This window comes from Calonectris borealis, chromosome 23, assembly GCF_964195595.1.
Source record: "Calonectris borealis chromosome 23, bCalBor7.hap1.2, whole genome shotgun sequence".
NCBI classification, from domain to species: Eukaryota; Metazoa; Chordata; class Aves; order Procellariiformes; family Procellariidae; genus Calonectris; species Calonectris borealis.
In genome coordinates, this window is record NC_134334.1 from 9100337 (window position 1) to 9127964 (window position 27628).

The window sequence follows — 27628 nt, forward strand, 5'->3', positions numbered from 1 at the left end:
TAATAATGAAAGAATATACAAAGCAAGTGATGCACAATCCATTACCCACCGATGCCCAGCCAGTCCCCGAGCAGCGATTGCTGCCCCCCAGCCAACTCCCCCAGCTTATATACTGAGCATGACGTCATATGGTATGGAATACCCCTTTGGCCAGCTGGTCAGCTGTCCTGGCTATGCTCCCTCCCAGCTTCTACTGCACCTGTCAGAGCACGGGAAGCTGAAAAGTCCTTGACTATGTCAGCACTACTTAGCAACAACTAAAACATCGGTGTGTTATCAACATTATTCTCATGCTAAATCCAAAACACAGAACTATACCAGCTACTAGGAAGAAAATTAACTCTATGCCAGCTGAAACCAGGACAGTCCCATAGCTTGTTTATTTTCAAGTAAGAAGGAAAAAGCTGATCTCAGCTTGATACACTCAGGTTTCCCACACGCCAGTATGCTTTCCCAAAGACACCTTGCAAGCCTCTGCTGCTTTGCTCTACAAAAGTCTTTAATTCTATCTTTCCTTTGACAAAATCAATCACCTTGCCCATATACGTGACTGCATAAGGTATTGATGTTGTGGCATTAGACTGATAGCTATTCCTGATCTTTGCTTTCAACTAATCAAAGAATTGTTATCTTCGGCTTCTATATTCCACCTGCATCCAGGTGATAAGTGTTTCAGTTCTCTGGCTCAGAGCAAAATACTGCGCACTCCCACTGATCCAGAGCCACTTTTGTAAAAGCACAAGGAAGCCTTATGCAGCATAAGCTCAGAACAAGCAGAAGTTAAATTTCACCAAAATTTCACCCTTAATAAACTCAGCAGCAACACAGGAAAACTTGCCTAATTCTAGAGAATCCATCCTGAAGCAGAGAGGGAAACAACCTGGGAAATACCAAGCCATCTAGATGTAGAAAGAACTGAGTGGCTTTATTGATTCTGAGCAAACATCATCAAAACAGCTGCTCTTATTTTAGAAGATCTGTCCTAACATTAATTGAGCTTAACATTCTTTGTCACTGTACTTAAACTGTTATAGGACTTCGGGCATTGTAACATTTGAATGTTTGGAGCAGATCCTCTGAGGCCTTTTATGGACTGACTAGAGGACACGAAAGATGGCTGAGATAATGGGAGTTGGCCATGATGACCAAGAAAGTTCACTCCTATCATATCTTTACTTACGCAGCCTTGTTCTCGCATCTGCTGTTCTCTCGGGACATTGCTAAAGGTGAGTGTGTGATAACTATTACTCAATATCAGAGGTCTGTCTGCACGCAGGATGCCTCGCTATTTCCTTGTGTGCAGTAAACAGCGGAGGGTGCAAGGTGACAGTGGCCACGTTATGCCTGGCATCAGCAGCAGCCTACTGTGCTCTTCGCCCTGCACAGCATAACATGAGGCTGGATGAGGAGACACCTTCCCCAGCTGAGCCTCTGCAGCAACGGTGAACGCCACCGAAATACTTCGACTCTTTTATCTTTATGTCAGCTTCTACATCAGAACATTGCGGAGTAGTCCCAGTCTCACTAATACTTTCTCAGGGAAAGAAAATAAAGTCACAATAACTTATTTCCTTCTAGCTAAAGCTGACTCTGGGAAAAAGACTCTGAGAATTGTGCTATTTGGAGCATGTATGTAGAGGTGCTTTGTATTACCTCTTTGTGAAGGGTATAGTGAAGGGGCTTTGTAACAAATGAAAATCAGGCCTATCAGGTTCAGTGTTTCACCACCATCTGTAGAATGCACTTACGAATCAAAACCATTGCAATAATACAGTCGAAGTAAAAAGTTTGACAGTTCGCTGTTCTGTAGAGCGAAAGCATCAAAGACACAAAATGTTAATTCAACAGACAGTAACTGTGCCTCATGTTCATCACTTCCACAAGCTGTTAATGGAGAGAGGGACTGCCAGTCATCCACACAGCTGCTCAGAAATCTATGCGTATCAGAAATATTGACTTTACTTCTTTGCCTGTACAAACAGAACTTCAGTTGCAAACAGACAGGTATGACAAATCTCTTTTGCAAACACAAACAAGGGCGAGAGCAGCATATGAACTTACTTGGGTAATGACAACTGGATTTTCTTTCAAGATGGGATCCTTCAGCAAAATTTGGGCAAAAGTTTCTGTGCCCTCACCTCCTAAGCCACTAGCAAATGCTGTCATGGCAGGTAAGACAGCTTCGGGCAAGCCCAGCCATTTCACAAAGCCCTCAATGAATTCCGTCCTGAAGGAGCTGTAAGGCAACAGTAGCAGTTAAGGTTCCGTAACTGGGGATTTTTGCAAACTTTGAATGGTCCCTGCTTTCAAATGTTGATCTGTCACTGTTCACACAAAAATCAAAGCGTAGTAAGAAGTCAGCAGAAGGCGAGTTGCCACACAAGCTGGCTAAACAAACAAGCCAGCAATCTGAATGGAGCTAGACCTTTCTTCAGTACATGCTTTGAAGTCTGCAGTATTAAGGGATGCAATTTGTGCTGAAGTGTAAAAGTCTTAAAGGCGTAAGAGAGAAAGTCAATACAATTAAGAAAACACCTCATGTCAAAAGGATCTTCCAATCCCCCAACTTCAGAAGACTGCACACAGAGTCTGATACCAGCTCTGTCCAAAAGCCACCTCCTTTGCTCACCCCTTGCTGCCCCGTGTGGTACCTTTGCTCTTTTTCAGGGAACAGCCATGCTAGGGATGTCCCACAAAGCGCCGCATAAGCAAATCTTCCCGGTTCACCCAGCTGCTGGCCCAGAAGCACACATGGTTCTTTTTCGCCTGCCTGTTCAGCCCCGCCAGGCTGTTTCGAACCTTTCCACTTCTCTTCTGCAGCCATTTTTACCTGCAAGTTCAAAGAGGAAAAAGCAGAAGAAAAGAAAAAAACAACAAACAGTTGGAAACCAGGAAGCAAAGAGACAAATTGCCTTTGCTTTTTCACTGTCACACTTGCTGTCGGTATTAAGTCAAGTCTGTCAAGGTCCAGCTCGTGTATCCCCTCACAACATGGTGCTGTGACGAAAGAAGACAACAGGAGACCTTCTGTTCAACAGTTCTCAAAAGTTTTGCACAAACTGGGCCAACAATACTTCACACAGCAAAAGGAGAAGTCCCCTTCAAGATGCAAAGAGACTGGGCTCCGTTCAGGCATATCAATCACGTTTACCGCAAAAATAACATCTAAAATAAAAGCTCTGCCCCCGGTGCAGGGACCAGTACAGCTGCCTGGGAAATAATTTGCCTCTTTCATCCTCAACCCAAATTGCTCCTCTGTTTATTTTGCCGACGGCATTAAGAAAGTTGAGTCCAGCTGCAGCCTCTGATGAGAAGGACTTTTAATGTGTCCCATGGACATTGTTATGCTTTGCTTGTAACATTCTCTCCTCTATACAACCTGCCACTGCTTTTTCCCTAAACATAAGATCCCTGGACCTTGAGCTGTGCCAAATATTATTTTTTAGAGCGCAGACATGCACGCTTCCAACTGAACGGCTTACAACTGCTCCCTGGGAGCTCCCCTGATTATACAAGCGGCTGACCGAGATGACTGAAATCAGGCAGACGTGACAACAGCTCATTTCACAATTCAACGTGGGTAACAATCTGCTCCAAAGCTCGCTTACATCACCTGGAATTTCTACTGACTTCATCAAGATTCAGTCAGTTTCCAAGGGGCCCAAACCACCTATTTCATTATATACTTCCTATTTAAATGTTTCCTTTCTTCTGAACCCTGTAGAAGGGAAAGCGGTTAAATAGGAATTAGGAGCCCATGACACTACAACTGAATCTCAGAGCATGCAGACACCATTTATGGGACAGTTTGAGAGTCCTAGAAGAAAGAAACGCAGCACAGGAGCAGCTCTTTTTAAAGAGATTTTATTATCTGCATGCCGTCTGTCATTGTCTTCCAGGAAAGGTGTCTGTCTTGCCTCCCTGCTCAGAAATTTATTCGAGGAGATTCGTAGTTCTCAAGGCTTGCACTGTTTAACTACTGATGTATAAATGCAAGGAAAATTCATCTCTCAAGGGCTGATGGTTGCCGTAACTCGCACCTCTCTCCCTGGGAGAGCTCAGCCCCCCACAACACGTATCCCCTGATGCCGTCCGTGGCTTGAGCACACAGGTCCAAGGCATCTCGGTGCGTTTCCATGGAAACACCACATTCCAGCAATATGGGAGCACAAAGTCCGCAGGAATCAATAAACTCCGTTATTTCCGCACCAACCAGAGAAGGGAAGGGCCAGATTACGCTTCCCCGGGGAGAGTGGGCGCCTGGGATCAATCCCGGCCCCAGCGGGCCCGCTCCGGTACCAACCTCAACACGCAGCACCACTTACGCTTGCTGAATTGCAGTGGTGAAGGTGGCACGAGAAGCGCCTCCATACTTTCCAGGACTTTCTTACAAAATCCCAAGATTGTTTTATCACCTCAGGAGTTCCAAAGCCCTCATTTGGACCCCCAAAATCCATTTCACATCACTCGTTAGGCTCTGATCTTCCTAAAACATCCAGACTTATGGACCAATTTGCCCAGAAATAATCTAGCGCTTAAAGTTTCAATAACTTTACAATTACTTGGCATGTCTGGACACAAATTTGTTAGCTTATTATGGGAGACAGCATTGAAAATAAAATCCCCTTCCCTGCTGTGATAGATTTATTGATTTGTCAACACAGGCTCATATTAAAAGTGAAGCAGCTAAAAAGGATCCAGAAACAGTACAAGTGTTTAACTTTGTTTCCCAATAACATAAAAGATGTGACCAATTATGGAGCGACACCATAGTGGCTTCTTGCATGCAACTTTATTGCCATTATGCAACAAATAATTCACGATGCTGAGCATCTGGAATACCAAGAGACAGTTTTTGAAAGACTTTCCTCTGAAGATGCTCTGATCAGTACGCTTGATATGCGTCCCTCAGCATAGATATCTATTTCTTCATAAATATCTAGGAAAAAATGGGCTTGGATTTTCAGACACGCAGCATAAAAAAATGGCAACATGTGATTTAGTGAAGAAAACTTGGGCCAAGGAGTTTGGCCACTAAATGCAAGATGAGGGAATTGAGAGCTAGAAATATATCCAGAAAGTTATTTACAGCTTGTGGCACTGGAATTCACATCTCTGTCTCGAACAATGTGACTCAGTAATCAATAGCATTGCCATAATCTGAACTGCCACTTGAACGAGAAATTTTTTATCACTTCCAGCGCTCACTTTTCACACAAAACCCTTTGTTTTCTTGAGAGGTGGCGTATAGGTTCCCAAAATCCTATTTGGAAAGCGGAAAGATAATCCTTTTGTGGATCTAAAGCTGTACAATACACATGTGCTCCCTGCTGCTGGCAGAAGAATTACAGAGCTGCTGGCATCACGTTCGTCCTAAACTATGACAAAAGTGACCAAACCGCTGATATGTTAATCTCCGAGACCCTCAAAAGTTAATGAGATATCTCATCAACTTCAGAGAAGTAGCTGCAGATAATTATTCAGATGGGGCTGGCCAAAAAGTCCCTTACCAAGGCACACCGGAGGACAGCACAGCCGAACTGCAATTAAGCATCAGACACCGTGACTGCGGAAACATTTGGGCAGATGAGTTCTCCTGGGGACTCGCGCTGGGCTCCAGAGCCACACATGTGCTTACATGCTGGGAGCACCACGGCCTTCGCTTTTAATCCGTCGATACGAAGTACGAACACGGAATGCAATTAGTTCAGTCCCAGATAAAATCGCGTCTTGCCGCAAAAACATGCAAATGCGATACAGACGGCCGCCGCAGAGATGCGTGCTAAATGTAAAACAGACATCAGGGACCGAGGGGACGGGGACAGGGAAAAGCCGAAAGCTTAAGTAGTTGCAAAACTGAGCACGTTTGAGCCGGTTAACCCCGATGCTTGCAGCAGCAGTGACTGAGAAGCCATGTCAGTACGCGGAAGGTGGGCAAAGCTGCGGAGAGGAACGTGACCAGCGGAGAGAAATCACTAGCGGGAAAAACGTGAAGGGAACACCTCAGCTGGGAAAGCTGTGAGGACCAACACCTCCACAGCTGCTGATATTCACCTCTATCGCAAGTCCCTTGTGTTTGAAATCTCTGCTGCTAGAATACAGGCATTTTTTTACAGAAAACAGCACTTTTGACAACCACCGAGGACAGAAAAACAGCCCCCGGCGGCAGGGCGGACGCCGCCACAGCCTCCCCCTCCTCAGGGAGCGGCCTGAGGAGAGGGTCCCGCCCGCTCACCCCGCGGAGCTGTACCCCAGCCGTACCCAGCCCCTCTCCCCACCTCCCCCGACCCGGACCCGACCTGCTGCCGGCCCTGCCTCAAATAGGAGCCGCCGCGCTCCCTTCCGCCGCCTCCCGCCCGCCCCTTCCTGCCCTGCCCGCCCTTCCCGCCGCCACTACGTAATCTGCGTACGGCTGGCGGACCGCTCTGGGCGGTCCTGCTTCTCTACGCATCACTACGCGACTGGCGTAGCAAGGCGCGTAGATTGCGGAGTGTAGTGGGGAGCCGCGCTGGGCTGAGGTGGTGGCGCGGGATGGCGGCCAGCCCCGGGCTGGCCCTTACCCGGCTCCCGGCCCCTTCACGGGGGTGGTGGTAGGTCCAGCAGCTCTTTCCTCGCTGCCCACGTTTATCCGCAATCTTGGGCCTTGTCCGCCACGTTGGTGCTTCACTCTGGGTTTAGGCCTACATAGGTACCAGCCCTTTTGCTCCCTTTAAAGCCCTTCTTCCTCTGTGAGAACTCCTCCCTCTCCGAGGGAGGGTTACAGAGAGAGGTAGCGGTATGCATTTGGCGAAGCTGCTCTCAGGTTGCTAAGCCAAGACGTCTTTGCCGCTTCCGATGCAGGACAGGTTGGTGTCTCTGAGGGTTACCCTGAGGAAAATTAAAGTTTCATTGGTGTCTCACACTTCATGCTGTGTTACTGGGCGGGATCCCAAAGCCATAGGAACAGAAGCTGAAGTGGGTGTGTGGGTGTATGCACTCATCAGGCAAATATGAGGGCCATGTATGTGTTTCTTCTGATAGCAGTGGGGTTACTGGCACAGTCATCTCAGGAGGCTTTACTCTATTGTGATTAATTTGCCTTGCAGAAATCCTAAACTAGCTGAGCATAAGGCTTTTGCATTGTGTTTTGGGCATTTTAAGACATGCATTTGCTCTGAGAGCAGTCTCAGGCTGGAACCCCAAGTCCAATGCTTAGTAATTTTTGGAGAAATCTGTCTTTTTCAGGGGTAGGAGAGCAGTTTTTCTGTATGATGGCATTTCACAACAGCAAAACTAGTTTTGGTTGCCTGGTAGCTGGGGTAACCTGTTTATGGTTTAAAATGTGCTATGGGGGACTTACTTGTAACTAAATTTTTTTAAAAATCCGGGTATGAGTTCTGTTGAAAAGCTGATTGTGATTTGGCCAAATATCTTGTCCTGGTTGCTTGCTACCAATATTAGACCCCCTCAGGTTTACTCACATAAGTACTCAAGTTACGTATAGGTATTTTAAGCATCATCATATAGTCATTAAATGTGACACTGAAGTTCGGAAAGTGAGTTCTGTTGATCCCAGTTAGGGTGCAGAAGGTATCTACATTACCTGTGACTTAGGTAACTGCTCAACACAATGGACAAGTGGCAAATGGTTCACAACAAGCAAGGAATCACCTGGACACAAATCTGTGCTCTCAGACCAAGATCTGCAAATTAGTTTCTTGCAGATTTGACAGTTCTGTGTTTGAGGACCTGAAGTTCTCTTTGTACAGAATCTGAGCGATGTGGAAGTGTGAAATGTGTTATTTATTCCATGTTTATTTTCACCTGTTTATATCTGTGTGATAACGCAGAAGAGCTGTTAAAAGTGGTCCAAAATATAAGTTGAGTGGAAAGACAATTAGGAGTGAGTTCTACCAGATGTTGTAAACTTTGGATCTTATTATATATTTTACTAATAATCAAAGCCAGCACAATTATGGCTAATTTAAAGTTCTGTAGTTAAAGTGAGACTTCTACATTCAACAGTAATTTAGAACACCTACACTCAAAATTTTTCAGGCACCTGTCTCACTCTCTTATATAAGTAACTAGTGACTGTGGTGGGCGATGGTGGTGCTGTTTGTTGACGAGAAGCCTGAGAAGGGGTTGGAATAGGGAAGGTTGTGGCTTTGGGAAGGGCAGAGAGGCAGAGTGGGAGCACAGCATGACAAAAGGATAGGCAATATTTTTTAATTAAAACTGGCTTGTGTACATGAATTGTTAAACAAAAGACCTTTGCATTTTCTGGTCCAGGATTCTGTCTATATAGACTATAATCCTTAAATACCGCTGTTGGGTCTTACCATGCTTTCAAAGTCTCGATGGGATTCTGTCTTTGTAAATCGCAGTTCTCAGCTATTTATGCAGTTCGTCAGGTACAGCTGAATATTACAGCCTGGGCCCATTTCTCATTATGAACCTCTCTTTTTCAGGGTACAGTGTGTTACCTAATCACTATTCAAAATTGGGAGCCAGCTAGGTAAGGTAAGCAGGGCAAGGTAATTTGGAGCTGAAACTTTCTTGCCAAAAAGACTGGCATGACTTAAAACTGAGTACAAGCAAATCCTTTACGTTTTAGAATAGGAATATGATTTTCTTGGCCTTTTCTCCATTAAGTTAGTTGCTGTGTCAAAGGTTTACGTTGTCACCGAGCCTTATCTTGTCAGATGAGAATCAACAGCTGTTATAAAGATACGGGGTTCTAGGGCCTAATGACGCCCACCAACATCTGAATCAGCTGATTGTTAGTGGCTCTCAAAGGCTGAAGAAACATTTCAGTTGAACTGCTGAACGCAGGCTGGGAAGGTGCTGATACAAAGTGGGGGTGGAAACCTGGACTTCCACGGCTGCTAATCTTACTGTATGGATCCATGGGGGTTCTTTCAGAGAGCCCGTCTCTCACTGGTCATGGCACAGCGTGCATGCTTCCTTCCCACTGGTGTATACTGTCTTGAGGGAAGCCCTTTCCTGTTGGCTGTTTTTTTGACACTGTAGAAATTAGTGTAATAAAATTGAACACACCCTTTTGGAAGGGCAGGGTGATACATAACAAACTGATTTTTCCTGTTCACATTCATTCTCTGATTTCATTTGTTCAAACCCGTGTGCTGACAAGCCCACGCAGGCTGGCCAGGCTCCATTGTGTGTGACACAGAGGACATGGGATGCTGCCTCTACAGTCTTCATTATGTCTCTTGACTGATGATGGCAAACTGATACTGTGTGCCACTTATACACCCTTCTGGAGTTGGTGTTGTTGGGTATCTTGCTTGGTTTCTTCCCCTTTTAGGCAAAATTCGCCAAGTTTTATCTTTTTTTTTTTTTAAATTGGGATTATTTTATTGCTCTAGTCCAGTTCACCTTTGTCATCTTATCTATAGGATGGTCTGTTTCTTCCTTGCTATCTGGTCATTTGAATGAGATTAGTGTTCTGTAGGAATTAGCTACATGATTTTCCTTTTACCCTTCTAGCTTATTCTGATGCATTCATGCACACTACCTTCAGGCCAATATTAATATATTTGTTACAAACCTTTACAGTACCAGTCACCGATTAGTGTTGGTGAAGGGAACTCGACAGGAAAATTGTCTATGAGGTGAAAGTCTTGACAAGAGTTTCTGAAATTATTTTCAGTACAGCTGAATATCTGGTCCAGTCTTTGTATTTGGAGTAATACAGTATTTGGGTTTAAAACTACCTTGCCTTTTCCCAACTGAAAAGCTTTTCTCTGGTTAGTTATTAGCAAATGTTACTACATATGTACTTTGAAATAAGTCAGTTGCGCTGTCCAAATACATTAGAAAAAACAAAGCATTTATTTCCCTTGAAGGTTCATGTTCTTAGGCAGAAAATAGGCCTGTTTTTTCCAAGACTCTAGAAGGACAGCAGCTCCTTACCCTCTTAGTCTAATCTGTTTTATCTGCTGGTGAGACACTATGTATATTTATATACTGAGCAACTGGAGTATATCAGTTTCCATTCTTATCGAACACAAATATTTACCACAGGCCTGATCCAAGGTCTACTGAGATCCATGGTACTCTTAAAAATGTAACTTAACTAGAGCAAATTCCTAATTTTTTTCCAAGTTAATTTTAGTTGGGTTATAGGATATTTTCTTAGCAAGTAAGTATTTTTTTAAATCAAGGAAAAAAACCAACACGTTACTTCCTTGCTTTACTCACCAACTCGGTTGTACAGATTCCCTAATATGCTTTCTCAGCTGTAGTTCCTCTCAGTGAGGAAGCTGTGAAATGTTTTGACATTATCAGTCAGATATTGAAACACAGAAGTCAATGAGCAATTAACATTATTAAACTTTAATGGACTCATTCCATATAAAAATATCACATGTGGTATGGCATAGCAATTGACAGATTTCTCTTTGTCTCTGGGCATCTCCAGGGGCAATGTCATACTTAATGTAAAGAGGGCAAGAAGAGAGGCGGTGCAGGTAGATAGATACAGGAGTTCAGGTGAGAGGAACTATTTCTGTGCTAAATAACATGAGGAATTTGGAGTGTCATGAGCTTTTGAGAGCCTTGCCCTTTGCAAGCCACAGACTCAAGATGAAGAGTGTTGATTTGCCTCTTCCTCTCCAATTCCGTGTGTAACTTAAAATGGCATCAACTGACGTCCCCTTTTCCCAGTCCCTTTCCCATCCCTGCCAACAACTATTTGGGCAGTGATAGGGATTAAAGTGATATTCTGGGTTGAAACTGCTCTCTTCCAGTCCCTGATTTAGCAGTCTTATTTCCACACATTGTCACAAGAAAAGGTGTGCGAGTGTTAAGAGAGTGGGAAAATGCAACCACAGCTAGGGATTTTCACAGGACATCATCTGTCAGGTGTTTCAGATAATGCTCTGCAGCGCTAATCAGGAGATGACACAAACAAGAACAAAATGACAAAAGCAAAACAACAAAATTATTAGTCTGGGATAAAAATTGTGTGGAAACCCTACAGTTTTTATCTCATAAATATCAACATATAAATATTATGTTTCCAGTAATGAAATTAAACAACACTGTACATTGCCATTGAGCCTTAGCAGATACCTTAGCCACCTGTTGAATTTATTAGGTGAACGATTGCTTTCAAAGTCCAGTAACTGACTAGTGTGTCTAACGTGCAGCTTTGCAGGCAGGACCAGTCCATTATCTCTAGGCAGCTGACGTTAATCGTTTCAGGCAATAGCAGTGATGTGGGTATCCTTGTGGCAGGAGGTGAGCGAGTCCCTGTTACACCTCCAGTAGAATTTAGGAGTGCAGCAAAGCACCATAGACATGACCAACCCCAAAGTAAGCATGAGACAAATTACCCATTTTATCAGCCCAGAGTATATAAATGGGAGGACAAGGATAGTGAGAATCACCACAAGCAGCAGGAGCAGCACAAGTCTCTGGATAGCCAGTCTGTTGTCTGCTGGAACATTTTCATCTCTGTATAAAACATCTTGGCTGGTCTGAGTCCAGCTATTGCTGTCCAGCCCTATGGCAGAGACGTGTACCTCAGGATTTGAATCGGGGTTTTCCAAGTGCTCCATGATGTCTTCTTTATTTTGAAGTGTGCGGATGAGCCCTCCTGACACAAAAGTGGCTTTTCTGCACAGGGGGCAGGTGATTATCCAGGTACTCTCTTCTTTCCTGAGGATAAGCTTGAGGCAGACTGCGCAGAAGGCATGCTGGCAGGCCAGGAGCTTTGGTACTCTGTAGATGTTGTACTTGTTGAAGCAGACTAGGCAGTCCATATCAACAGATGTTGTGGTCGAACACTGGTGGTTCATTTCAAAACTGCATACTTTGGGAGAGTTTGGGTTCGTTAGCATAACGAGAGGCTTTGAGTTTGGACAATCTCTTTCCGAAATCGCTGGTTTAAAGGCATCAGGACTGTCTTGCTCTGTGCCTGAAGATCTCCCCATTTCTTTAATATGTTCTCCAGCGAGTTCCAGCCTCTTCACGTCTGCAGCGTTTTCTGTTAGGGGTCCTGCTCTGCTCATTTCTGCAGCACCTTCCGCAGTGGGTGCAGGACTGTCTTTTTCAGCCTGTGGTACTCCAGGAGCTGTCGATCGGTTTTCATTGTTTAGCTTGTCAGTGGATTTCTCCATGGAGATAAACCTCGGTGCAGTTTGTCTTCCCGTAGCTGAAGGATTTGCTGAGTTTCTGGCTCCTTTTATATGTTGCTTTATTCCTGTAGTATGCATGATTGATTAGTGACAGTTAGCTTTAAGCGCGTTGTGCTCTTACAATACGATGTTTTTATGAGATGAGGACCTGAGTTAATGATTAACTTCGTGGCCAAGACATTTTACAACGGCTGATAGTATCACTGAGCAATTCCTGTCCGGAAGCAGACCCCATGGTATTAGCAGACTGCAGCTTTGTTTACTGTGATAGCCACACACTATCATTATTAGTAAATTAGTACTTTATTTGTTAAAAGCAATTTCATTGATCTCTAAACACTGCTTTGCTGGCCAGTGACAGATTCGGAGGAATTATCTAATATTAACATTGGTGTACTGAATGCAGTGCTTTGAGTAGAGAGAGTGTAAGTATCACCAATTTTGAGTGGTCTGGGTAGGAAGTCTGCTCTTGCTTTAGCAAAACACACTACCCTAGAGCTGTTACCCTACAGCATAAAGTAAAGAATGAGACTGAGGTTATTAACATGGAGTATTGAATGTCTGATTATTATCAACTCTTTTATCCTAGGAGCAGCCCTGTTGGTTTCAGCCATCAGAGGGCTTCAGGTGCGAACTGAAGCATGACTTAGGGTCACATAGGGTCCATGAGAGAGATCTGGAAATTAAAAGCAAGGTTAGTGTCTTGGTAGGACCATCTTGTTTTTCTTGGCATTCACAGGACAAGCTCATGCACTCAGGAATGCCCTTCTGTTAGGTGGTTTTGTGAATATTCAGCTCTTCTGGAAAAAAAAAAATGTCTGAACAAATCTCTCGCTCTCTAATTTCTTTCTCCCTTTTTATTTGAGGGGTAAAATACAGATGGTTTATCAGTAAGAATCCTGTGGAAGGAGGGAAGGTAGAAAAGGAAGGGTCATTGATCCCAGAAAGCTGGACTAGGTCAGCATTACTGGTAGAAGACACAGGGTACCAAGTCTGTAGCCTTAAGTGCACCTGAATGCTCAAGCTGTCTGTGCTACCACGTACCAGCCTCTCCTTTTAACAGAAAGAAATGAAACAACTGCAATTTAGGAGGACAAGGAGTTCAGGAAGACTCTAATCTCATGAACTTGCTCATGGGGGGATGAGGTGAGAAGAGCTTGTTCTTATTTGCTGAGCAATAGTAGAAGGTTTGTTGGAAGCAAACTTTGTGAAAGTGTCTGGGCATTCCTGCTGTATTTCTGCTGACATGGCATTTAGCAGTGTTTGATGGACTTTCGGATGACCCCAAATTTTAGGAGCCTGAAGATCTTTCAGTTGCAGAAGTGGGACTCAGTTGAAGTGCAAGAACATCTGGAAGTGGGCTGGTGAACTGCAGGCTCATTTATGTTTAAAAATAGGAGAATTTTCTACTGCATTTCACATACCTCTTTATTAGTAAGCTAACGCTGTTGAAAAGATCTGAGAAAGTAGAAGACAGAGCTGCCATTTTTACAATGCTTTAGAAGTTTCAAATTTAGTCTGTCAGTTCCTGTGTCCAAAATGGAACTGTCTTAAAATTTACAGATTCTTAATCATTAGAACAGTCTGAAACTGTCTTGGAGATGTTGGGAAGCTGGAACGGGCAGCAAGAGGGGCAACTACACTCCTAAGTTAAGTATTTCACTTAAAAACTAGGTGGGATGAATCCATGCCTCCACGTCTGTTTGCTCTGTTTTCTAGCAATGGGTGACTTCTGCGTGCCTTCCGCCTGTATGTGCTGGAAACTCGGAGCTGGTTGAAAGGCGTGGTTGTTTTGCTACGGATGCATGTCAGCAGCGAGGACAACTCGCTTGAGGGAAGGGGAAGCTGAGCACATCGTGTGGTTCAGAGAGGTCCTCGTGCTTCCCCAGGGGTGCAGTTTAGAGCCACGTGGATCGTGTGGTTCGGAGAGGTCCTCGTGCTTCCCCGGGGATACGGTTTAGAGCCATGTGGATCAGGGACCCCGGGGAGGAAGCATGATCTGGTGGGGGGGGTCAGGAGGCTGCAACTGTGCAATTCCTGAGCTGTGTTTTCAGCAGTGCAGTTCAGGCAGTGTGTGGTCTCTTTGCCCAGTTTTTATCAGTCATATTGGGTTAAAAATGTCTGTTTGTTGTTGTCCTCCATTGATAAAATTTTCTGCCAAGTGTCAAAGGACCTGCCCTAAATTTGACCCAGTTTTGTCCTTGGCGTCACAAGTGACGTTCCCTGGTTTGCATGCAGGTTGTACTTAACTGAATTGCCTATAGCCCTTCAATGCTACTTAGGCTAATTACTGTTTCATTAGTCATTCGTAGTCAGTTTATATACTCATTCTGCTTTCCTGCTTTAGTATGTTTGCATAAGAAAATGTGTTTCCATGGAATGCTTCTTCTGGACTTGTTTATGACAGGAAATGGATATAAAAGAGCAGTCGTGTCATTTCAGAGTGAAATCCTCGCTTGCCATAGGGCCTTGAGCACAGTACTATTCAAAACATGCAAGAAGATACTGGTGATAGTCCTGTAAGCTTCTTCCTGTGCTCAAGCTGCATTTCAGATTGTTGTAACTCTGGATAAGAGGAACCTAAAAAAAAATGCAACTTAAAAATTCTCTTGATGGGAAGCCTCTTCTTGTATCCCATACGTATGAGCAAAGCAGAGAGCTGCTGTGAACGGGCAGTCACCTTCAGGTTTACAACACATTCTCTGGTGCGACAAGGAATTCTTTACACTGAGGTCGAAAAGGAGGTGGTTCTTGGCGGTGAATAAGCTACAGCGGATGGTGCTCAGAAGCAGCCTCATGGCGGGTACTAGCAAGTGCTTGTTCGACCTGATAAATGGGACCTGAAACGCCTCGCAGGAGAGTCCTACCTGGCGATTTTTGTCTCGCCTTGCTAGTCTGCGATGTGCTTCTGTGGCACATCCGTAATATTCATGCCAAGGGTGTTGATTCACTCGTGATCTCAGTGTCTGTGCCCACGTTTGGAGTGTTTTCTTAGCGTTCATCACAAAGCCGTTTGGATGCGCCTTCTGAACAGACGGAGCTGGAATTAGACCTAAATCCGACTGATGCGCAGCAGTTCTGTCGGCATCAGGCAGATGTGTCACGATACCTGCAGAGCAAAGCAGGGCAAGGAAAAAGAGTAAAGGGACAGAATAGGTGCATTGACGGGGACAGCACGGGAGGGGGTTAGTGGTGGATGACTTCTTTGTCTGGTGGCTGTGGGAAGGGTGGAAGAGCGGCAGAGCAGGACAGCCGCCAGTCTTCCCCAGGAGCCTTACTGCGGCCAAGTCGCCCTCTTATTGCTGTGCCCCCTTCTCCAGCCCCCCTCTGCGCTTCGGAGGAGTTTCCCTCAGTGCCCGAGGAAATAGGACACGGAGGTTCAGCGTACGACACGTATTACATTTAATTAATTGTTGCTGTTTCAGCTCTCCTCCCATTGCTGCTGTCAGCCATGTTCTCGTGGTGCCACCTTGCGGGTAGTCAAATCTTCTCCCCTCTTAATTTCCTTTTCGGTTCATTTCGGAGCACTAATTTGGTGCTGAACAGGGACAGACCTGCTGAAGTGACTCGTCCTGGTTTATAACCGGAGAAGAAAGTGAGCGCAGCGCCCGGCACCCACCCGTGGGAGGTCACGCCAGTAAGTGGGAGGTGTGAGGTGTGCTGGGCAGCAGGGAGAGGCTGTGGCCGTGCCCCTGAGGAAAAGCCCTTGGACGGAGGAGTATAATTAACAGTAGAAGCTAATAGGGCGTGGAATCTGCCAGTCTCGGGCGAAGCATTTTGGTGCCAAGTTAATGATCATGGTGCTGCCCTTCGCCTGCTCCCCCAGCCTTTTCCCGGCGGGTCGCCCTTCTCCCAGCTGTTCCTGACTCTTGGCAGCACCCTCCTTCCCTTCGCAGCTCCCGCTACCTTTGATCCCTAAAGCCCTCTAATTGCCCCAGCCTCAGTTTCCCTCCCGGGACCCCCTCCTCTCGCCTTCCTCCTCCTCCTCCTCCTCCGCCTGGAGGAATCCGCCGGGGGGGCGGGCGGAGCGGCGGCGCTCTGGCCACCCGTGCGCCTCTCTCGATGGTGACGCCCGCGGTCACGTGAGGGGCGCCCGGTGAGGCAGGCGCAGTGGCCGCCCGGCGGGGATGTCCCGCAAGCAGGCGGCCAAGGCCCGGCCTGCCGCCGGAGCCAGGAGGGCGCGGCGGCCCCGGCAGCCCCCCGCCGGACCGGCTCCGGACTCCGGCTCGGGCGGCGGGGGCCTTGCTGGGCAGCTCCGGGCCCTCGGCCTCAAGCTGCGGGAGGTGCCGGGCGATGGGTGAGCGCCGCGCCGGGTCTCCCTGGCGCTCCCGGGGCCGACGCTTTCAAGGGCCTGCTGACCCCGGGGACTGAGGCTTTCCCCTCGGGGTTGAGTGGGGCCAGAGCTCCGCAGGGATGAGGCCTTCCCCGCTGTACCCCACAGGGATCGGGGGACTCTGCTCTGCAGTTGTGCAGGGCCTGTGTCCCCCGGGGGTGATGGCTGCCTTGGCCTGTCACCTGCTGGTCTGAGGGCTCTGCTAGTCCTAGGCCTGATACCCAGGGGGGCTGAGGGCTCCACGGGCCTGCTGAGCAGAGCACAGGAAGGTCCATAAGTATTGGGTGAAAGGGGTATTAGATGTGTCTGCTGAGAAATGCCATAGCAGATCATTGGGTTGTCCTTTGTTGCATTATGTCATTTGTCTCAGTGTCAGTTTAAGACAGTTTGGCTTAGCACTTAACCGCCCTTGACTTACTCTGTTGGAGCTGATGACATGTTCACTCAAAACCTTACGTTCCTACCAGCATTTCTTCTAATTTCAGCAGCTGTTCAAAGCACAGGGAATCAGTGCTACTTCACATTCATATCCTTGTCGAACTTATTGGGCAGAAAGAGCGCAGCTCTTTTCCTTTCCCCTTAATACCATATTCTTTCCGCTGCTATGCCAGGGTCATTGATTTAGTGGTGTATCTGTTAGCTGTGTTCCAGACACACTGACTTGCGGTTTCTCTTTTGGTAGCAATTGTTTGTTTCGGGCCCTTGGTGACCAGCTTGAGGGGCACTCGCGGAACCACCTCAGACATCGCCAGGAAACGGTGGATTACATGATAAATCAGCGGGAGGATTTTGAGCCTTTTGTGGAGGATGATGTGCCCTTTGAGAAACACGGTATGGTCTCCATAGGACGCTAACGGGAGGGGTTATTGTGTAATGTGATTGTATCTGATTTGAGCACCTTCCCACTAAACAGTTCTTCATCCCAGAACTATGTTAGGGCTCCTCTCTAGTTTTTAGAAACAGTGAGTTTACATTTCTCTCTGTTATGTTTCTGTAGAAAGACGAGCTATTAAACTTGTATTAATTTTGTCTTGGAAATTGTTTAAATGTAGGAGAAACTTGGAGAAGGAAAGAGAGGCAAAAAAAGGCAAGGAGTAAAAATTTGGTGTTTTCAAAAGGAACTTGCAAAAATTGTCTAGCTGTCCATGAATACTGGTGGGTGTTGAGTGGCTGATTTCTTTGGGTTTCTTTTTCTCCATGACACTTGATATTTTGTAGTGGTAACCCAGGGGAAGATCCAAAGCAGAGACCAATACAGCCTTTGTTCTAACAGCTTCGAGGATGTGCCAAGTACCATGCAGGTGATGCATGAAAGCAGTTTGGTCATTTAGTATGTGGCACTCTTCTTTCCATGCTAACGCAGAGCTGACGGCCTTGCATAATCTAAGGGTGTACTGCATTTTTTAGAGGTTTCTGTGGTCGTTTAAGGTGCATTAACTTCTGTCGCTGCCAAATTCTTGCCTCAGCAGTCACTGTTTCACAGTTGGGATTTCCTTTTCAGAATTCCTTGGCCTTGTGTTGAAATTTTGTTACTCGCTATCCCTTCAGTGCTTTTGGAAGTGTCAAAAACTACATTTCCAACTCTTCTGAATGTTTTTTCCTTTAGTTACCAATTTGGCGAAACCTGGTACCTTTGCTGGCAACGATGCTATTGTGGCCTTTGCAAGGAACAATCAAATCAATGTGGTTATTCATCAGCTTAATGCTCCACTGTGGCAGGTGAGAAACAAAACTTCGATAATTTGGCCTAATTTTTAGCTGATGAATACAAACAGTGTTGAAACTTCCTGATCTATTAAAAGAGAGCAGTTGGTAGCTGTAGTTAGCTGGACATAGTGTAGAGCTGTGCTTGCTTTTTCAGCCTTGAAGGAAAACACTTCAGATTTCGACTAGGAGGAGAGGGAATGAAAGAAAACAATGAATGCATGAAAGATAAGTATGCGGAGACTGAGCAGCATGTTTTAGTTTGGTTTTAAGCTACTAGCCTCATTGATATGTTTCTCTCTCCTGAAGATCAGACTACATATGAGGTGACTTTTCTGACAGGAATTTGAGTCAGGCTTAAGGAAACCTGTATGACAAGGTTCAGGAATATGGAAGTGAAGCTATAGCAGGGCAGTCCCTACAGTGTGTTGGAATGAAGCTCCATCAATTCTGCATGGGATTTGGAATGAGAAGGTTTCTGACAGTTGGAGAAGTGAGGTTCTGGACTGGGCAGAAGAGGGAGGAAGTTTTAAAACCTTAAGGCGGTGTTTAATCAGCTTCTGGAAAGGACTGTGTGTATGGCTTCCTCTGACAGCAGGACACTGGAACAAGTAATCCATCAGCTCCCTCCTACTCTCTTTTTTTGTTGTTTTTCTGTGGCATGTCCACACTGGAATGGGTCCACGCTCAATCTCTGCCAGTTCATTGAGCAAGAGAACCTGTATTCAAGTCAGGATTGTTTCTGGCCCCAATTACAGGCAGAACCAATGAAGTATATAGATTAAACATGGCAATGAAGATAAAAGACCAGATGAAAGCTGTCAGCGGTATCTTAAATACATTTGAAACAGTGTCAGGTGGATTCCTGAACCCAAACAAGTTTAAATCCTTATTTATATGGCAGCCATGAGCAGTAAGACAGCTAACCTACATATTTCAAAAAAAAAAGTGTACCTGACAATTACACAAATGAGTGGGAATACTCAACTGCTTGACCTGCGAGAGTGTACAGAGGTAATGACCCTGCAGGAGAGTTCATGGGGGTGCTGTTCGTGTTTTGTTACTGTTTTGAACCGGATACTCACCTCAGTGTACTTAACTCTTATTGATATTTTGGATATCCTCTCGAAAACCTTAAGTTCTTTTTCCCCATTCATTGACATTTCCAGGGTTGTAAATACAGAGTTTGTGGTGAGGTTCTGTTTTGCCTGAGTGTAGTCTTGTTAGTGAAAGGTTGTCTTAGGCTCTTGAGAATGGTGTAAGTAAAGAGAGCTGTTAAGAGTTGTAAATAAGGAGTCTTCGACCCACACAGAGGATACATCAGGGTGTCAAAAAATGTAGGGGATCACAACATGGTGACAATGTTAGCAAGTTGCTAGACTTGACTAGCCCAGGACATCCTTCTTAATTTTCTGTACATCTACATACCTTTTTTGCCTCTCTCTGCTTTGGAGCCCCAGCAAAATTTTAGATTAGATTCCAAAAAGAGCATTTCCAGAGAGGCACATCAGCAAGGTGCTTAAAGCAGATGGTGTGAATATCTTCCTTGGTTCCCACTCTAAAGAAGATGGTGAGTTATCCTTTAATTTTAAGAGAACCATTTGTATCCACTGCAGCTAAGCTGGAAAAATGTGAGCAGAAGTGTTCAGGACCTCCAGCTGTTTCTCAAGCTCTGGGCTAATCGAAAGCTCTTTGGAGGTGGCCATCTCTGCATGGACTATTCAGGGCTTTAAACACCCTTTACCATTTTTGGTAATGACTGTAAATGTAGAGCTTCAAGTTAGCTCAGATGTATAGGTTATTTTATTGGCTTTTTGGATAACTGCTTCCCTTTTTTCAGTGTGTTTGCCTTTTTTTATCTGCAGCTATCTTTTATTTACAGTTCCAGTGTATTGTGGAGAGAGCATGCAAAAAGAGGCTTCACCACTGAAAGCTAAACTGGCTAATTTTCAGATTAATCTTTCAAGAGCTTTGGGATTCGTCAGATACCTATTTAGGCTCTGGCAGAGGAGAAATGTTGAAAATAAATCTTACTCAGATCCAACATGTTGAATAACTTAATAGGATAAAAGGCAGGAGTTAAGTATAACCAAGTGTTGAGTTGGAACTTAAAGGTGAACGAGTGTAAAGTAGATGAATGGAGAGTGTCTGTTGTGAAATCTGAAGTCATTGGTGCAACACAAACTGCAGACGTGGTTGAAAGGTGACTTGGTGTAAATTCTATAAGTTGGGATAAGCTGATTCAAAGACGTGAAAGGATTGGGAAATTCTGGAGCCCTAAAGCAAGCATTTCTTGTCGTTTACTTACTGATGTCTTCTCCAGGAAAGGTGTCAGATCTTTGAACTCTGGCTTGACAGGCAAGCAAAGGAGATCTGCAAATGCAGTGTAATTTTCTGCACTCCTTGCAAGAGCTGGGAATGCTGTGTGGCTTTTAGCTAATATTTTGAGACACTGATGATCGGGGTAGGAATTATTCTTGCATCAGTACAGATAATACTCAGAGCAGGAATTTTCTACTGAAACTGCTGTACTTGGTGCTGACAAAGCAAAGGAACGTTTGGTTGTTAACGGTGCTCCTGAATGGAATTAATACATTTTCATAGTTTGGCTTTATTTCTATTAGTTTTTCTTTTAAAAACAAAACATATACACTTCGAATGCTAACTGTTAAAACAGGATCTTGTCCCACTGCGGAACAAAACTTACTCGGCATGACTGTTTTCACTGTGGTCATAACTTGAACGGACTCTTTTTCCCTCACGTTTGAGGGGAAAAAGGCGTTGTACACTCAATGGGAGCTGTCACTGAAATTGGGTCTGGAAAGATGATTAGAAAACTAATAGCTTCTGTGGAAAGTTTAGAAAATAGTTTTGAGCTTTCCACTGGAATATTTCCATACCATGTTTTGTTTGTTATGACTCAATGTTGTGTATCTGGGTTTCAAACATTATCCTTGAGAGAGAAGCTCTGTTGTTACTGTAAGCACATCTGGATTATTAGGTCAACTCTTCCTGTTTAAAGATGCTTCAGTAGCTACGTACTTTGCTTCCGATCAGAGTATTTATCATTGCTTCAAAAAAAAAATACTTTGAAAAATACGATGCTGAAGTTGATTCCAAATCCTCATTTGCAATTTATTTGTTTCATTTAGATTCGGGGCACAGACAAAAACAATGTGAGGGAACTTCATATTGCATATCGTTATGGAGAGCACTATGACAGTGTGAGGAGAATCAATGACAATTCTGAAGCTCCAGCGTATCTTCAGATGGAGGTTGGTTATGACGGAATGACTTGAATCAGCTGTGGGTGATAAATAAAACAGATGAATGTTACTGGTTGATTTCCTTTCTCATTTGCAATGAGACTGAGAGAAGAGTTTGGTCCCTGAGTCATGCTGGGGATAGAAAAGCCCCTAAGGTCATTGTAACTAGTGCTGCCTGCTCCCTTGAGACAGACTGTGAAGTGTTTAAATTACTGGGCTGAAAATCAGTCCCGAATCTGATGCTGTGATGTGGGCTGTAGATGTCTTGAAGCAACCCCATCTAAATTACATACTCATGCACTTCAAATGCAAAAACAAAGGGAAGGGAGGAAAGAGATAGAAATGCAACAGCTGGATACAGTAGTCCTCTTCATATCTCTCCTTCTCGTGTTAAGGAGTAAGCTATGCTGTCCTTGAGGTTCTCTGCACACAACTGTATAATGTGTGGTATTGTAAAAAAATTAATACTTCATTTCACAAGCCAGTGATTGTTTATTGGTATACATGATCTTGTAGTATGTGAGAATTTGCTCAGCAGTGTATGAGTCATGGGAAATGTTGTCGATGATGGAAGTTACACAATTTCCAAGATGCTTTGGCACAGGATATTTCTGAGAAAAGCGTGCCATAATAATTATATTTACTACGACGTCAGATTTTTTTTGCTGCATATGATGAAATTGCTGCATGTGCTTGTGATCTGCTGGGCTTTGCTTTTCTTGCAGATGCTTTGCAGAAATGATTCGAATAAGGAGGAGGAAGTGAAGCCTCAGAAGGGTGACTCTGAAGATGAGATTGAAGATGAAATGGAAGATGCTATACAAAAAGTGTGTAATGCAACTGGATGTTCAGTAAGTATTGAGTAGTTTTTTTATGCTTAATGTTCAAACCTTCTTGATACATTAAAGTAGCCTTGGGAAGAATTCTGAAAAGTATTCATCTTGGACAATTTCAGTACCACAGCCACAAATCAGGATGGTTTTCATCCTAGACTCAACCCTTAAATGCAGATGAAATATGTACTCTGTGTGGATACCTGATAATTTTGGAAGTTTGTCTTGCAATCTCTCAGAAAATTTACTTTGAAACAAATTCTGTAAAATTTTAAAACCTTTGAGGGTGTCTGTAGTTGAACATCCCAAATGACTAGATACTCTGTGAATCTTAGCTGTTGTCACTGGGTAGCCTATGTGGTTCCTGCGGATTGCTGCAGAACATTCCTTTGTTCCATGCAGATGCATAGAACAGAATGGGTCAAGAGTGAAACAGTTAAACTGAAACAGCATATTCCTTTTTCCTGATACCTTCAGGATTTTAAGATTTTCTCCCTCACCTTTTTCAGAAATGGAATACAGGCTAATTGAAAGGTCATAAAAGCAGACAGCAGCCCCCTCTCAGTGGTGCAGATGGTTGTTAAATGAATGTATGTCAGTGATTTGAACTCTCTTCAGTGTTATTTTTCTCCTCTTGTGGACAGGACATTGATTTAGTAAGCCAGATTCTGGAAGTGGAAGACTACAATATAGAATCTGCAATATTTGCCATCTTTCAAGTGAATGAAGTGGAAAGAATCAGTAAGTACACGGAGTTTGTCACCTGGTGCTTCAGAAGAATGCTGTCTGACGTTAGTGTTCGCTGTAAACAGCAGTTCAACAGGGACAGTAGCGGTTGAAGCTTGCTGTTTGTTGGCTGTGCTGCTGCCTCAGCCTGTCTGTGCTCAGGAAGGTTATTAGTGAGGGCAGATTCAATCCTGCTTCCGAAAAAGACACTTTCCAGGAAGTCGGGAAGAAGGCAATAGCTGACACTGAGACCGCTTCTGGGTAGTGTGTGTCTGAGCAAAATCTCTGTTGTTGGTAGGTACTGAGGAGCAGTGTGATCCCCAGAACAAAGATCAGAAATCGTGTAGCAGAACTCTGCGGAAAGAAAACAGAACTGGTTCAAGAATCTTTGGAAATCGGAGTTTGCATCAAGATGAAATAGAAAACAACAAAAGACAGGCTAGATCCGATGAAGAGAATCGAGCTAGCAGAAACACAAAGGTACGTGAAGGGTGGTTTGGCAGGGATTTACACGTCCATTAACAATTAGGGGAGCGCTTAGGATTGCTTAATCAACAACTATTTTTTCCTTTGAATTAAAAAAAGCTTCCCCTTACCGGATTTTGTTGCTGCTACAGCTGTGACTTCTCTGATACAAACATTTAATAGGGATGTGTGGTACTGTTCCCAAAATGACACAAAATAAAGTCCAGATAAGTAGTTTGGAATAAACATTCTCTGGCAGCTGCTTTGACATCTGCTTGTCTCCTTTCCAGTGTATTATTTTTCCCCAACAGAGCACAAAACATGTGTTTTCAACTTTGTGTTTTCATCCCTCCCTTTCAGGTACCTAAAAAACAAAAGAAGGAACAGCAGCGCCTAGAGAAGAAGAAGCGGCAGGAAGAAAGGCACCGACAAAAGGTCTTGGCCAACAAGAGTAACTGTGCAGATAGCAGCAGGAGAGAGACGGACTCAAACAACCACGTCACCTTGGTGAAGGCCATGGCAGCTCTAAACATATGACTGCATGTGTTCTGAGTGCTCTGGTGAGAAAACCAAATAAAACTGATGAAGACAAAACTCCCTTTAAGAAATTTCCAAGCAGCCATTGTTATCTTAAAACCTGTTTCTGCAGAGATCTCTAAGCACACATGAATTTCCTGTTTCTTCGGTTGTGGGACGAACAATTACTCGGTAATTCTGCATCAGCCTGTGTGTGAGAAGAGTTGTTTGAACTTAACAAAAAGTAGAGACTTGTTTTTATAATTTTGGAGTTAGATAAAGGTGAGAACCTTTCCTTCACACAGCAGTGTCAGGTTTGCTTTGAGATCTCTTGGTGTGCTTAGATTATCTTTTTTTTACAGCAACTTTTTACTTGGTTGTGCTTGGAGGAGCTTTATTTTACCTTGCTGTCAGGGAAAGCTTAACAGTTCTCAACTCAGGAACATGGAGCTTTTTTTTCTATTTAAATTTAAATAAAGTAAGGGAACAGAATCCCAGAATCCTTTCCAAAGAGAAGTGTGTCAACCAACACTGCATCAAACATGAGATTCCTCTTTTTTTTCCCATGCAAGAATGCAGTGATAAGTTTTAATCTAACTGGAACTGCTTGTGGTTTTGCACTCAGCTGTTTCAGAAGTGATTAATACATGAAGGGAGAATGGGATCGCTGCATCCATGCTTGCTTCTTGCTGAAGTTTCAGATCAGTTTGTTTACTAGCTGCTGAGCCCTTTAGAGGGAAAAAAAAAACCTAAAACCAAAACAGTGGACTTGTGAGACCACAGAGCCAATTCATCCGATCTGGTGAAGTCTAATGAGGTAGTAAAATGCGATATGAGCAGGCATGAGACTTCTGTTGAGTGTTGTTACTTGGACATCTGGAATCTCATCTCCTTTGCCATACTCTGGAGCTTTTGGGCTACTCCAGAGCTTTAGTCCAAGCCAGAAACTTGATAGTCGTTAGTCTCCAAATGACATTAGTATAGCCAAAGGATCAAGAGTCCTGGGAACAAGCTTCCAAGTAGCAGTGATCACTGGGAACCCTGCCTACTTCACTCTTCATAAATTAAGCTTTTTCCAGGGCAGGATTTTTTCATGTTAAATTCCTCTTCGGAAAGGTCACCAAGTACCGTAGAATGTACAGCTTGAATCCTGTGATGCTTTCCACTATAGGGCTGGGAATTTGAATCAAGGTGTAAGGACTGTGGGACTTGGCCCTCGATTTATGGCTTGCAGTCTTTAAGCTTCACTCAGGTTTTTGGACTTGTATCAAGCACTAAGCTTGAAGAAAGCACATGTGTACTTACACACACAATAGATATCGGGAGACACCTCATCAGCCAGGGCAGAGACGGAATAGATTTTTTGAAAGTAAGGAACGTTGCTTTTGAAAAATGCTGTACGTTCTTTGAAGTTACCAAACCGGCATGGAAATATAAATGCCTTTTTTGACTGAATTGCCAAGATCTGAGCTAGTACTTCTTCATATGCTCTGCTACTGTTTATCAAGAGCATTTGAAGAATAAAAAGAAAGGAGCTCTACTTTTGAGTACTGGTGGTGTAGGAGAACAGGCTTTAATGCTGGTGAAGAAGTTACTTTGGTTCCTGTAATGAGCTTGGTGGAAATAAAAAGTAATACAAAGCAGCTCTTATGCTTTATGGTGGGACATAGTGTCTGGCAAGTGAAGCAGCGTGTCACGTGCTGCTCTCAGTGCTAGTGGTGGGCATGAGTAACCGCTGTAGAGGGAAATCTGAGTAGTATTTGTAGGTAGGAAGAGCATGGATGAGCCTTGAATTCACAGTACTATTCTTAAAGTGAAAAATGACTTCGGTGAAATCCATTTTATGCCAACCTTAGATAGCCTGTTAGCAATGTTGTCTCCTGAAATTGTTTTTCCCCAAAACAGTCACTTTTACAGTAGTGGAAAGAATGGCACGTCATAGCTTAATTGGGAGAAAGTGCAAGTCGCTCCACTGGTGTGATGGGTTGAAGACAGCGGGCACAGCAAGGTGGTTCAGGGAAATGTGTCACCTTTGTCTTGCCCAGCCGTATTTTGATTTGAAAGCTGGGTGGGTTCTGCAAGTCTGAAAAGATAGCAAGAATTTGCAGTTGTACACTACGATTAAGATGTTTGATCTTAATGAATTGCTTTTTTGTCTTCCTGAGCCAGAGCTGATACGGGGATTATTGTTGCTTCGAGCCTGGGCTGCGAAGGGAGTTGTCCTGTAGCCAGCAGACAGGAAGCTGAGCTTCTGTAGCTGTGAAGGGAAAACCTAACCTCATCCTGTCCAGGATAAGCGGGCAGGCCTGCAACAGCAACACGTCTTAAATAGGAGGGAGAGAGGCTGACCTTCAGCTAATGGCCTCTGATACCTGTACCAAATACGTGGTTGAGAACACTTTCGTTTCCAAGTGTAATATGATTGAAACAAACTCTTAATGTGCTGGGCTCATAAGTCTTGTTAGAGCAGTCAAATTCTCTTTATTTTTGCCAGGATACCTTTGTACCTGCACAAACATTTTGTATCCAAGGATGTTAAAACTTTCGTTTTGTCTGTTTTAGGTTTCTCCTTTAGCTGTTGAAATTTCCACCTGCCCTTACGATCTGTATTTTTTCTAGGGAATCATTATGCCGGGTTCCTCAGGGAACTCACTTTGATGCAGAGAATTTGCTTTTTAAACAGGTTGTGGATTTTCCTTGCAGGAGGAAGGGAGGTGAGAAACCAGAGAAGAGAAACATTGTGATTCATAGCTCATGTTTACTCTTTGGTGGAGCTAACTGTGCTTCGTAATATGCGGTCATAGGACAATAAGCACTGCACGCTCCCTTGGTATTTGAGGAGGATTACTGTTTGTTGCTAGCTGCTAGCTTACGTCTTTGAGGGTCACAAGTGGGCAGCGGGCCAGGAGCGTGCTTTGACTGCTGCTGGACCGGCGGGGTCACTGTCAGCCTCTTGAAGGTGAGTACGCAGCAGGACAATGTAGAAAGCTGCTCTCCCTGCATCCTGTCTACCACCATCGTCTTCCCCAGACTTATTTTTTCCAAATCCTACTCCTGCAGGTCAGGAGTTCAGCTGAACTGGAAGTTTTAAGCCTGTAGCCAGGTTCTGTCTGATGCCCATAAGCGTGTCTTGGCCTGGCTATGTACGGGAGGGCCTTTCTGCTTGTGCTACTCAGTTTCTGGTGTACCTTGTTCCTTCTTGGAGGGCTGCCTTTTGCTTTATTTATTGAGCTTCGCCTCATCTGCAGTGCCTGAACAGCAGCAGAAGTCATGTCATCTGTGGTATCCACATCTGCGGTGCTCTCAGGAGGCGCCTTCCTTTTCTGTTGGAGTCTGTTGAAGCTGCACGAGACTTTTCTCCTTTCGCCCTCCGGACTCTCAGTGGAGCACCTGCTTCTGTTTCCAAACCAAACCTCCTCTGGTTTTGGATGCTGTGTGCAATAAAGGTTGCAAAGATATGCCAGCTGAACTGTGCGAATGGAGTTGTGTATATGGGGTGCTCTGTGGGTTAAAGGCAAAACTTTCAGATTAACTTAAGAGTCTGCACAACCTGGACCCTTCCTGGGGACGCGATCTGGCTGCTGGGGTGTACATTCACCTGCCGGCTTTCACGAGCTTCGGAAACTGCAGAAAAGGAGGGAA

General features: G+C 44.5%; 3 protein-coding genes across 7 annotated transcripts in view; 1 reads left to right on the top strand and 2 right to left on the bottom strand.

Moving 5' to 3' along the window:
• TMCO4 (transmembrane and coiled-coil domains 4) overlaps positions 1-6345 on the bottom strand; it is a 41215-nt gene extending 34870 nt beyond the window's left edge. For 2 of the 3 annotated variants that reach the window (XR_012677096.1, XM_075172608.1), the window contains exons 1-3: positions 6300-6345; positions 2652-2830; positions 2062-2236 (exon numbers count right to left, since the gene is read on the bottom strand). Coding sequence is in view for 2 of the 3 variants with exons in the window: in XM_075172608.1 (XP_075028709.1) it covers positions 2062-2236; positions 2652-2824 (348 nt within the window). In the remaining variant the exon portion in view is untranslated. Of the gene's footprint in view, positions 1-2061; positions 2237-2629; positions 2831-6299 lie in introns of those variants that run through there. The other variant, XM_075172607.1, reaches the window with a different exon arrangement.
• A 4685-nt stretch (positions 6346-11030) lies between these two features.
• RNF186 (ring finger protein 186) lies at positions 11031-12273 on the bottom strand. The gene has a single exon (XM_075172084.1). It carries the CDS (start codon positions 12219-12221, stop codon positions 11205-11207), a length of 1017 nt encoding a protein of 338 aa, XP_075028185.1. The 5' UTR covers positions 12222-12273; the 3' UTR covers positions 11031-11204.
• A 3958-nt stretch (positions 12274-16231) lies between these two features.
• OTUD3 (OTU deubiquitinase 3) lies at positions 16232-27455 on the top strand. Of its 3 annotated transcripts, none has more exons than XR_012677099.1 (9): positions 16232-16440; positions 17159-17307; positions 18083-18195; positions 21333-21455; positions 22172-22297; positions 22924-23020; positions 23304-23485; positions 23831-24268; positions 26156-27455. XR_012677099.1 is itself a non-coding variant. In XM_075172625.1 (8 exons), the coding sequence occupies exons 1-8, from the start codon at positions 16271-16273 to the stop codon at positions 24005-24007; spliced, it is 1137 nt and encodes a 378-aa protein (XP_075028726.1). In that variant the 5' UTR covers positions 16232-16270; the 3' UTR covers positions 24008-24741. The 3 variants fall into 3 exon arrangements, 1 of the variants encoding a protein (XP_075028726.1); XR_012677100.1 differs by having other exon boundaries at positions 27235-27455; XM_075172625.1 differs by lacking the exon at positions 26156-27455 and having other exon boundaries at positions 23831-24741.
• Positions 27456-27628: the final 173 nt, after the last annotated feature.

What these genes read in the sequence shown, in the direction of transcription:
- RNF186 (XM_075172084.1), bottom strand. Translation starts at nt 12,221, where the DNA reads ATGCATACTACAGGAATAAAGCAACATATAAAAGGAGCCAGAAACTCA.
- OTUD3 (XM_075172625.1), top strand. Translation starts at nt 16,271, where the DNA reads ATGTCCCGCAAGCAGGCGGCCAAGGCCCGGCCTGCCGCCGGAGCCAGG. An exon ending in TTAATGCTCCACTGTGGCAG is followed by an intron (nt 18,196 to 21,332) that starts GTGAGAAACAAA and finishes TGTTTCATTTAG; the next exon opens with ATTCGGGGCACAGACAAAAA. An exon ending in GAGCTAGCAGAAACACAAAG is followed by an intron (nt 23,486 to 23,830) that starts GTACGTGAAGGG and finishes CCTCCCTTTCAG; the next exon opens with GTACCTAAAAAACAAAAGAA.